This window comes from Solea solea, chromosome 1 (genome assembly GCF_958295425.1).
Source record: "Solea solea chromosome 1, fSolSol10.1, whole genome shotgun sequence".
In the NCBI taxonomy this organism is placed as follows: domain Eukaryota; kingdom Metazoa; phylum Chordata; class Actinopteri; order Pleuronectiformes; family Soleidae; genus Solea; species Solea solea.
In genome coordinates, this window is record NC_081134.1 from 39,011,390 (window position 1) to 39,023,232 (window position 11,843).

The 11,843-nt window shown below is 39.8% G+C and overlaps 1 protein-coding gene across 2 annotated transcripts; it reads left to right on the plus strand.

The window, feature by feature from the left end:
* The first annotated feature begins 980 nt into the window (after nucleotides 1-980).
* zdhhc20b (zinc finger DHHC-type palmitoyltransferase 20b) lies at nucleotides 981-11,154 on the plus strand. 2 transcript variants are annotated; one of them, XM_058626400.1, is made up of 14 exons: nucleotides 981-1,107; nucleotides 3,333-3,359; nucleotides 3,628-3,722; nucleotides 3,841-3,961; nucleotides 4,073-4,142; nucleotides 4,244-4,276; nucleotides 4,528-4,648; nucleotides 6,616-6,651; nucleotides 6,843-6,975; nucleotides 7,139-7,265; nucleotides 7,508-7,597; nucleotides 7,707-7,819; nucleotides 7,932-7,979; nucleotides 8,115-11,154. In XM_058626400.1, the coding sequence occupies exons 1-13, from the start codon at nucleotides 990-992 to the stop codon at nucleotides 7,973-7,975; spliced, it is 1,128 nt and encodes a 375-aa protein (XP_058482383.1). In that variant the 5' UTR covers nucleotides 981-989; the 3' UTR covers nucleotides 7,976-7,979; nucleotides 8,115-11,154. The 2 variants fall into 2 exon arrangements, with proteins under 2 accessions (XP_058482383.1, XP_058482387.1); XM_058626404.1 differs by lacking the exon at nucleotides 6,616-6,651 and having other exon boundaries at nucleotides 984-1,107.
* The last annotated feature ends 689 nt before the right edge of the window (nucleotides 11,155-11,843 follow it).

The following is an 11,843-nucleotide window of genomic DNA, read 5'->3' on the forward strand; positions in this document are numbered from 1 at the left end:
AAGATTGGAAATTGTTTTATTAATACAATTTATCTGTACACACATCCGCAAACAACCTGACCAGTCCAAAATTTAAATTCAAATATCAAACAGAAATGACACATTAATGACAACAATGGCCTATACTTCATATGAGAAGCTTAAAACAAAATGATGTGTATATATAGTATATTGAACTGGGTTTGGGACTGTAATTAATTCTAGGTATCAATTATCAAGTGAAATATATCTTCAAATGGATTTTGATGAGAGATATCTTTCATTTTGCTCAGTCAAAACTCTAAGCTTTAAAAAATTGTATTTTTTGTTGGATTTGTTTGTTCAATTTAGAATAAAGAGGACAATCAGAGGAGAAACATGCAGAAAATAAAGGTATGTGGTCTATTTATGTTTATAACATGTGCTCTAAGTAAGTACTAAGACAATTGCATTTGTTAGCCTGTGTTTTTATGGTGCTTCCTATGCTAATGAACATAGTGCAACAATATTCTATGTTCCTGTTTGGCAAGCAAGTCATTTTGCATTTTGAATTGGAAGCTTACACAAGTGAGAAAAAACTACATGTGTACTGGTATGCAAAGGCCACCGTAGTTCCCCAACACGCTTGGGAATGGGAGGGGTTTGCAGAGGAGTCCTCTATTTGATACAATCTGCAGTCTCACTATTAAATAACAAGTTATTACACACTAGAATTGTAATATAAATGTACTTAGTACCATTTAATACAAAATGTTGATTGTATTTTGTTGTAGTTTTTTTTTGGAATCTTTGTCACTGATTTATATCTCTAACTGAACTGCCATTGTGATTCTGAATTATAATGTTTGCTTCTGTGCTGTCAATTCCGGATTATTTCGCAATGGATGTGAGAACAAAGAGTTTGTTGTAAAGATTTATGGACTTAATGTAAACGTATCACTAAACCCTGTCTGTTTCCTCAAGTGACGTCACACAGCGACACTCCCTTTTCCCCCAGTAAAGGGAGAAAGATGGCGCCCACACACGTACTGAGATGCTGTCAACGGGGCTTAGCATGGATACCTGTGATTTTTATCGCCCTGGTCGTATGCTGGTCGTACTACGCGTACGTGGTGGAGCTTTGTGTCTGTAAGTATCCGCCCTGCCGCCGCTTCTTGCCGCCGCGCAGCCTGTGTTTTAACCGCTTGTGTTTTCATTGTGCTCGGTCTCCACACTAACACACTGCCGCTGCTGGGCAGCAGGAAGTAAAGGGACTGCAGCTCCAACAATGGTGTTGACAAACCCGTCCACATTTAGATACAGCTGGTTATGTGTCCGCTGCCAGAGCTTCACTTTCTTTTTATTGAATGCGGAATTGTGTTGTGTCTGTTGCTGCCCGTCTCGTGCCTGTGGTTCTTTTTTCGTGTGTGTGTGTGTGTGTGTGTGTGTAGCTGCCACCGAATAAGTGGCTGACCTCACCTGGACAACAGTTAGACAAAGATAACACTTATCGTTTAACCACACTGCCGATAAAAAGCTTGACTAAGGTAAAAAGTTGGAGCTTTATGAAGAGCCTTTTTTCCGAGAAGTATTAGTGTTTTTGGTTAAATTATTGGTTTTTAATAAATACAAAACAAAAAAACAAATAAAGTGGACGCGATTTGGTTTTAAATGAGAGTGGCTGTAAACAGATAAGCAAAGTGATGACATAGTGAAGGAAAATAAACAAACAAATTAAAAACTAGCAGGGTTTTGATTATTGTTTGAGTGATGATAGTCTAAAATAAATGTCGGATTACATTGTGGGGAAATATTACTTTGTACTTGCACATAAAAAGGACAATAAAAACGAATAAGTCAACATTAAGATACACAATTGTACAAAATTGTTAAATTAGAATGATGCAGGAGTTGTTAAATGTCGGTACTGTTCATATCAGGTTTTATATGTATATAATGGGGGACTAACATTGCCCAAAAAATGGCTAAGCAGATTTCTAAAGATTGGCATCGGCCCAGAAAAACCCACATCTACACTTGATGCACGTAATTAAATGTAGGAAAATACTTATTTAGCCCACATGATTCTGGTTCTCTTTGCAGATGACAGGAGGAAATGTCAAAACACTTTGAAAGAGCGGTCATTGTTCATTGTTGAGGTTGAGTTTGCAGGAGCTTCAGTCACAGTTAAAATGAGGTGACATCTTTCTAGATGGAAAAGATGTCAGTAATATGAATTCAAATTGTAGACACATGATCAGGGGAGGGTTGTGGTGGATTAAGTCCTCAAATAAAGATAAAGGCAGTAGCTCATTGGTAGAGCGAGTCGTCTTTCAACTTGAAGGTTTGACTCCCTGCTCTGTAACTAGTGTAAAGCAGTGTTGAGTGGTCCTCTAGACGAGAAGAGCTCGACATAAATACAGACCATTACCATTTGAGAGTTCAGGAATCCAAACCACAGGCAGTGTTCAGCAGAGATGTGGAAAAGCCTTACCACATGCTCGACCAATGCATGTTTGGCACCAACCAAAAGAATAGTACAAAAGTAGAGGCTTCATCCCCCCACAATGAAGGGATCCCCTGACTCTGTTATGCTTTGAATGCATTTTACTGTCACCTACATGTACATGTGGTGTTTTACAGGGGAACATGTTTGCTTTGTGTAAAAAACAAAACATTTCAAAACATCATTTCAAGGTTTGGGAAACCTCAATCAGCATTCTTCAACAAGTTCTGGCATTTATGAGCCAAACGAGTAATCAGTTAACAGATGAATCAATTATCAAAATAATTGTTAGTTGCATAAAAATCCTCAAAGTTCCTGCTTGCTTCCAATTTCTTGTGGAATTAAAAAATGTAAATCTGAGTAAGCAAGCGCTGTGTGCAGAGAAAGATTGCATCCCTCAAACAAACATAAAATGGATGAAATTCAAATCAGCTTGAGTCAAGTTAATCAGTAAACACACATTTAATTGTATCAGAAAATGGCAAAGAACGAAACCTATCCCTTTTAATCATGTAAAACCTCAAAAGTTCTACTAATATGCCCATATCTTTTATTTACTCCATCTGGTGGTCTGTCTATTTCATGTTTTTCAAGTGAAAACAAATGAAACGGGTCTTAAAAAGCAAAAAAGAAATGTGTCTTTTTCTGACAACATTCACCAAGTTTCTGAGAACGAAAAGTGTGTATTGATTTATTGTTCTACCTTTGCTGACCACTGCTCTGGGAAACATTGATCAGATACAGTGTAAATCAGCTGCACAGCTTTAAATCCTTGCAAAACAAAATGGAGGAATTCCAAAAATACTTCATGCCACTGTAACTGTAACACTGTTGAGTTGACATTTTGTTGTCTGTTTGTCTCTTACAGTCACCATCCTGAGTATAGGAGAGCAGAGTAAGTGTGCTGGGGGAAGACCCCTGTTTATTTAATATGGTGTGAATGGCAGAGCTGAATTACTTAACACTTGGTTTTCAGCTTTTGGTTTCCTCACCCATTAAGTAAATGTCATTGTTAGCTTTTCTTCTTTTAGTACACACCCTGAGCAACAGCACTTCTTTTTTCCCTTTGATCTACTTTTTAATGTTTGCTTGTATTGAATGTCACTGTACTTATTAGCCTATGTATGTTGTTGACCCTAATGCTTAGTTTTTGTCCCCTCCAGTTGTCTACCTGATCTTCTTTCACCTCTTTTTCGTCATGTTTGTCTGGTCTTACTGGAAGACCATCTTCACTAAGCCTGCCAACCCTTCCAAAGAGGTAGAATAACCCAGTTATCCAAAACGAGCCCACTGTGTCTGTACCTCTGTGAGCCTTGTGTTTGCTATGAAGTCAATATGATGAATGCATTTATTGATGTGAAATTCTGTCACTCCAGTTTTGCCTGCCCAAGGCTGAGAAGGAGTGTTATGAGAAAGAAGAAAGGCCCGAAACTCAGCAGGAGATCCTGTGGAGAGTTGCCACCAGTCTGCCTCTGTATACGCGCACAGGTGCCGGAGGTACGTCTCATCATGTCTCCAAATGTGAATGCGCGACTGAGAATGGATTTGTCTTTTTGTCAAAATGTCCTGTATTGTATTAATGACACGCTGTTGTGTTACTATGGGCAGCAATCCGTTACTGTGACCGTTGTCAAGTTATCAAGCCAGACAGATGTCATCACTGCTCCGCGTGTGACATGTAAGACACTCACTGAATACAAACGTTTTTTTTTTCATCTTGATAGAAACCAAATAATGTTCCATCATATTTTGTTTTCAATCTCTTCTCGTGTATTGCAGGTGCGTGTTAAAGATGGACCACCATTGTCCTTGGTATGGAAGAACTGATGACATTATTATTGTTGTTGTTATTTCTTTTTGTTATCTCTCCTCTCAGTGTAATATAGAGATGATTCTGAAAACACATATTTTAAAATGCTGAACTTGCTCTTGCCTGGGGTGTTTTTTTAAACTTAAATGGAATTTTTAACATGAAAAAATAATATAATGTTGCCAGCGGCACCTTTTTCAAATTGATTTTGACTTGGAGGTGGTGATGTGTGTCTTTGTTTGTTTACCTCCAGGGTCAACAACTGTGTGGGATTCTCCAACTACAAGTTCTTCATCCTCTTCCTGGCCTACTCACTGGTGTACTGTTTGTTCATTGCAGCCACCGTGCTTCAGTATTTCATAAAGTTCTGGACAGTGAGTTACATTGCACAGACATGAACTCCTCGCTTTGCAGCCACTCAGCATGTCGTGGATGTGACTAGGGTTGGGTGGCATTTGCAATTTTTTTGGCTGCGCTCGCTAAACTGGAAAAAAGTGCATCACAAACTCAGATTTTTGTATATATTTATATATTTTGTGGGGGAAAAATTCCCATTTTTGCGTTTTCTAGTTTGGATCTGTTTTTTAAACCAGGTGGGAGCAGAATTTCAACTCAAATACGCTTAACGGTTGCGTCATGTTTTGTTTGTGTTACCTTCCATGGTCCGTTGAGCTGAATTTAGATCAAACAAAGGTGCATGTGGTGTGACTAAGACACATCCTCAGCCACCGCCTTCCACATGGAAATAGCGAAGGCACCTATATGAGGCGTTGTTCTGGTAAATGCCGATTGCAGGGGAACTGATGCCATATTGGCACCTTGTTTTGGTGCCTAACCCTAATGTGAATGTATGTGGGTATGGGTGGGTGGCGTTACAGGGGAGGTAGATGCGGTTCCCTGTGAAAGCCAGGTTGAGCATCCTCTGAGTGGGTAGTGTTTGGTGCTGAGCTGTGCTGCCACTCTTGTTTTCTCTGTCCTCTCCTGCCCTTCACTCTCTGACCCATCTCTGTTTCCCTTTCTGTTATCCCTAGTTGTTGAACACTGAGTCATTGTTCTCTGATGTCTTTTCTGTCAGCGTCTCCACTTTTCACAACCATCGGTCACACCACTCATTCAAACCCCTCCTGTGTCTTTTTTTTTTTTTCTTTTTACACTTCTGCAGCTGCTTCAATTTCCTCTGATCTTTTCCCTTTTTATCCTTTTTCTTTACTACATTGTTGCCGCATTTTGGAACATTCACTAACTTTTTTTTTTATCTCTACTTTCCTCCCGCTGTCATCTATCTTGGCCTTTACTTAAATTTGCCGTCTGATTTCTAAAGCTGTTTTCAGATATGAACTCCAGGTTACTGTCAGAGATTTGGGTCCACTTATGACAAACGCAGCGGAATATTGTCTGGATGAGATGGTCCTCAAACTGGGACGGGACCAGTGGTACGCAAGCGTCCTCTGGTGGTACTTGGTGGAGTACTGTAAATGAAACAAAAAATAATAATTATAGTAACCTTATCTCTTGTCTAATTTAACTATACCAGCGTGTGAAGTATATGTGAGGAAGAGGATGAGAGAGCAAATTATCTTATTGGGAATAAATCTGCCTTTTCTGTCCAGTTGCCTACAACTAACGATTAAAGATAATAATACATTTATTTGTATAGCACTTTCTAAGTGATTTACACTAAATAAATAAAAACATACAAAGTGTAGTAAAATACACAGAGTGCAGAAATAAAAAAAAGAATACAATAGCAATATACAGCGCTAATAAACGCACACACAAACATTACAGACGCACTAAAACACAAATCAGAAAGTGCAAGACAAACCATTTAAGACTGATACACCACAGTGAACAGGTGCGTCTTCAGCTTTTATTTAAAAACCTCAATAGAGCTGGCCTGCGTGACATCAAGAGGAAGACTGTTCTACAGCGTGGGCGCACGGAAAGAACGGGCACGCTCGCCAACCTATTGGGACAAGCAGACGGCCACTGTCCTGAGATCGCTGTGGGCACATAAACCTGTATTATGTCCGACAGATTAAGAGATTTTAGAGAGGGGTTTCCTCCTGACTTGATCATCCGTGAAGCAGGACACTTGCACTGCACCTCACTGAGCTTACTCGGACATGACAGGATATTGTAGTAGGGAGCTGGCGGGAGAATCTCTGGAATGACAAATGTGGACATTTGCATTGACAAATACGGCCCCTCTGCCCCTCCCCTATACTGGAGAATATCTGGAGTTCATTGCATGTCTGAAAGCAGCTTAAATGTGCTGTCTCCCCTCCTAACTATTCTCTCCTGGTGTTGCTAACCAGTCTCGTTTCTTTTTGTACTAAAGCTTTGTCGGAGGAAATCGGCAGAGAACTGTCCAAAGGTAACCCAATCATCCCCCAAATCCTGAATTTCACGACCACACGACACTCCTCCTTATCTAATCCTCTGCCCTTCCCTTCTTTTTTTTTAAACTTTTCATTTACTTTTTTGTACTCCTTTTCTTAAATATCTCCAATATGAATCTGCCGTTGATGATTCTCTTGCTCTTCTCTTCTTCCTTCTCTTGACCAGAACGAGCTGCCAGACACGCACGCCAAATTCCATGTCTTGTTTCTTTTTTTTGTGGCGGCCATGTTCTGCATCAGTATTCTGTCCCTCTTCAGCTACCATCTGTGGCTTGTTGGGAAGAACAGGTCCACTATAGGTAACGTACTCACACACACACACACAAGCTCGAAAATGTGAACACACTTTCTGCATCAACACAGAACATAACACGGGTTGTAAACAGCTTAATCTTTGCAGGTTATTTATGTTTTGTTGTTTGTCTCCTAATCTCTGTCCATGTTGTCCCTCTCTGTCTCCAGAGGCCTTCAGAGCTCCAGTCTTCAGGACAGGCTCTGATAAGAACGGCTTCTCTCTGGGTTTCCGGAAGAACATTGCACAAGTCTTTGGAGACCAGAAGAAGTACTGGCTGCTACCTGTTTTCACCAGGTAAAGAATGCAAATGTATCAATGGATCTGCTTACATATGTATTTTCCCTTTTAGGATTGCTTGGTTCACACTTTTAAACCCATCTGATATTTTTCAAGTTCAAGCCTTTTTTAAAAAGTTGATCTCCTCCTTTCATATATCAGTTTACCTTTGGTTTGCGTCTTCTGTGGAAACCTGATGCAGTGTGCTGCCCTGCATTTTGACCACACCTAATATAGACTTTCCTCCCTGTTTACGACAGCCAAGGAGATGGTCTGACATACCCCACGCGGCTTGTTAGTGCTGATCCAGAGCAGGCCTCAGTGACCCTGCAACCAGAGCCCAATAAAAGGTGATCGGTCTTGTTGTGAGAAAGGATTATTTTTTCTCTGAAAAGGATTTATGATATGTAATGGGTTGTAGACACTAACTCCTGTAATCTGTTGGGTTTCGTTGTGCAGTGCTGCAGACGTCGTAGTGAGTCCACTCAACGACTCACAGAATCGCCTCCTCAGTAACAACCTGCATGACAACAACGTCAGAGACCATCTGGGTAACAACATGGTCAAATCAGGTGAGCCTCACCAGAGATCGTTTTATTTCATGGACAGAATCGGTGCTCTTTTACAACCTTTTTGTGCATTGTCTCACCGTCGCCTGATCTCTTTTTCTCTTTCCCTTCACAGATGAAAGTGAAACCATTACAATTTCCATGGAGAGCGAGTCCTAACCAGGTAACCTTCAGTGAAGCCTTTGAGTTTTCTGTAGGTTTGTTGGCAGCTCTGACTCTGATGTAAATATTAAGTGTAATCGACGTAAATGAATCCTAACACTCTTTGTCTTGTTCCCTCTTTCTTTCTCCACCACAGGAGAATATCCTCAATCATCTGAAACGATGCCTTAAGCAACTCAGCAGTTTAGTTTGTCACCATGACGACAGTCTCCCAGTGCAGCCTCGTTCTCACAGACTCACACAGTGCAACGGTAGTAATGCATACATTTTGGCCATCACAAAACAGTCATGCATTGGCATTTTTTTTTTCCGTATGCGGTGTCATAAGCGAATCTTCCCTCTAACACCAACACACATGCATACATGCAAAATGACGCACACTCAGCTGTTTCCATGTGTTTTTTTTTTTGTTTTTTTTCTTACAGCTGAAGCATTTATTTAGAAAAGTTAAGTATCCCGGAGGAAACAAGTGCTACTTTTGGTATTATGATGAAAAAAACTTTTTTTGTGCCAAAAGTGTCTCAGATGCACCAAAACTCATATTTAAAGGCACAAAACTGCAGTGAAGAGTGATGGACAAGCTGGAGCAGTGTGTTTGCTTTGAATGGTTTTCTTTCATGTTTGTTTGTTTTTTTAAATAGCAGTACATCATTTGGCGATGGATTCATTTTTGTCTTCTTCCTTTTTTTTTTAATTTTAAGCTGAAAAATTTCAGAGCCTTTATAATGGTCTGCACTTTTTTGAGATGGATGCTCCTCCACTAAAACCTGGACTGTGTGTCACAGTGGACTCTGCTGCGTATGAACCAGTGCACAACCGGGGTAGACCGTATAGCTGGGTTTGGATGGTTTGTTGGACATCAGAGCGCAAGACGGCGCATTTGCACTTTGTAGATTATCAGTATCCATCAAACACAAGTACTGCTTCTTTCTTTTTCTTTTTTTAATTCATGTCCAAAAAGCATCCCAGGTAAAACAGATGACTGATCATGTGATTTATGGCATTATGTGTGTGTGTGTAACTGTGTAAGTGTCCGTCTTCACTTCTTTACAGAAACTAAAAGAATCCGCTGTACGCGTTTTCGGTGGCCACCTTGTGACAACATGCTGCTTGTGTACGGACAATATAACCTGGGAGGTACATTTCATGACAGTGCAATGCGCTCAACACCTTCACTTCACCTCTTCTCATAGTTAACTACGTCATCAGATGCTTAGCCCATAATATCTACATCTCTTGAACTCAGAGCTTCAACCTTTACTAAGACACCAACACTCGTTGCCAAATAAGGGCTGACCTGTCAGGACCTCTGACCCTTGAAGTGTTTACAGCATCCGAGCTTTATCTAATCCACACTGGCCGATGTCATCAAAAACCAAATTCTATTTACCAGTATTTGTAGCACATTATTTTTCTCAAACGTTTCATCTGTCCTGCCTGTCCTGTGGCTTGTGTCATGATGTCCTTGCAATACCAGTGCTGGCCGGCAGATGGCGACAACTCTGTTATTCACCCTCATTTAGATGGAAGTGTTATGTGTTCTCTCAACGTCTGATTCCGGGCTCAATTCACTTTCAGTCTCAATTGCTGGTGCAGTTTCCCTGAATGCGAAGTGTTTTCATCACGTGTTATTTGTCAATTTCCTGTGATAAATTTGTCTATATTTTTATTTAAAAATGAAAGTGAATTGAACCCACTTGATCTGCTGTAGGAGGTTTAAATGAGATTTAACAGTGAATTGTTTTGTGTCAGTGTTGGACGTCCGCGATGTAAACTCAGCCAAATTTGTCAAGGTATCAGAAAGATAATTGGGCTGTATTTCACATTTCACCGTGCGTTAATATCCGTGAACAAATGGACATTTTCTCAACCAACCAAATCGAATGAGCTACAGCCATTACCAAGGAATTTATGTCATTTATATGCAACTTTTCAGAAAGTCACATTGCAGTGAATATATGTTATTGTGTGTGTGTGTGTGGGTGTCATCACGTCCCTGTCCGTCGCTGGAGGAGCGTCCCTCTAACTAGACCCAATCTGTCACTCTGGTGAAGTTTACAACTGTTTCTATGATATAGAGTGAGTTTGTGGTGTTGTACAGTGTATTTCTTAGTAATTGTTATCGTTAATAGTGCTGATCGTACCACAGACGGGACAACGGTGATGGTAGTGTTTAAAGAACAGCCCATCTCTTTGGACTTTTATGTTTACATTTTATTCCTCCAATCGTGTTTGACCTCTTGAGCCCAAGTGTATTGATAACTACTCTTCACAAACGTGATTGGAGGATATTTGTTCACGTGTGCAACAACACGGTCTAGTACACGCTGTGGTTCGAGTTCAGGTTAGCAGACCAAATTGCTGCCTGGAGTCATGATCCTTGCCAAGATTAAGTTTTGATCATGTGTTCATCTTCTAAACCTCACATTTCAATATTTAGTGAAAGGAAAAAGACAAAAACAAAACAAATTTAGTATCATGTAAAAGGAGCCTTGTGATTTACTCATTACCTACAACCACTGATTCTGAAACATTGGACCTGAAGTCTTCTTTTACAAATTGCCTCTATTCTGCCTCTGGGCTGTTTGGCCTTGAGACTAAAGTGTGTGTGTGTGTGTGTGTTTTGTAACGCTTATTGAGTTTTGTTTTTTCTGTATTATGTCGTCTTGAGAGAAATGCTTCTGTGCGGCCATTCGATTTTTACTTGTCTGTACATACATAACTGTGTGACTAATGCTTTAAAGCATGGCAACCTCTTTCAAAACATGTTTTAACATGATAACAGGGATTATGGTGGTAAAACAGACTGGGGGGGGACATTTCCATCTATAACCAGGTGTGTCATGATTTAATTTAGCTTTACCCCGGTCTGTTTAACTTAGTAAATTAAGCCATAACAAGGATCTGAAAATGTCAGTCTGATTTCAAACACATTATACGTCTGTATTTGTACAGTGTGCAGATGTAGCTGATAGTAACGTGCTTATTTTGCCGCTTTCTTTTTGTTTCAATGTCCTCTTTTACAATGTGTGTGTATATATATATATATTGATAATGTAAGGAAAATACTACATATATTTTTCTTGTCTGATTAATTTTGACTGTTCATATTTTGTGAATGAAGTACATGCCTCTACACAAGTAAAGTGAAATTAACAATAAATGTTTTTTTAAACCGCCGGTCTAATATCGCTGCCCCAAGTTTTAATTACTAACGTGTAGTGAAATAGCGTGTTTAACACAACCATAGTTGATCTGTGTGTTGTACACATTTAAGTTTGAAGGGAAAGCAGTGGTAAGTAAGGATATATCAATAGCAAATATAATAAATTAATAAAAAAAGGTATAAATGGTATTGATAAAATACAAGGAATATCAAAATATGTACAAATGTTTATTTTATTTGTGGTTTATTGCTTTGTGGCTGCTGCGTTTTGTGTCATGTGCATGTGAAACAAAGAGGACTGGCTCCCATCCAGGTGTTATGAGTTGCAAAAATCAAGCCTTGAGGTTATTGCAGTGGTAACTCACGGTTTGCAATGCTGCTTTACAAGGAAAACAGTGAAAGAAATGGGAGATACATGACTTAACACGTGAGTTTCACGGTGATTATGAAGACATCCTGTTGAAGACAGTTGTAGATGTAGATGCAATCCTCCTGTCATGAGTGCACTGTCTTTACAGAAGATTGAGCCTATGGGGGCCATGTAAAAGTCAAAATTAAAGGACCCTGCAACTGGGCCTTGGGGTGCTCCACAGGTGATTGGGGTAGTAAGGGAGGAGGTCAGTCCTGGATTTCAATGTGGTAATTTACATGGTTCAAAATAATAATATATGGTCAGCCTTTTTTAAAAGCCGCACCATG

Coding starts and splice junctions, on each gene's coding strand:
- zdhhc20b (XM_058626400.1), top strand. CDS start 990: ATGGCGCCCACACACGTACTGAGATGCTGTCAACGGGGCTTAGCATGG. Junction 3,723..3,840: donor CTGCCAACCCTTCCAAAGAG/GTAGAATAACCC, acceptor CTGTCACTCCAG/TTTTGCCTGCCCAAGGCTGA. Junction 7,266..7,507: donor CTGCTACCTGTTTTCACCAG/GTAAAGAATGCA, acceptor TGTTTACGACAG/CCAAGGAGATGGTCTGACAT.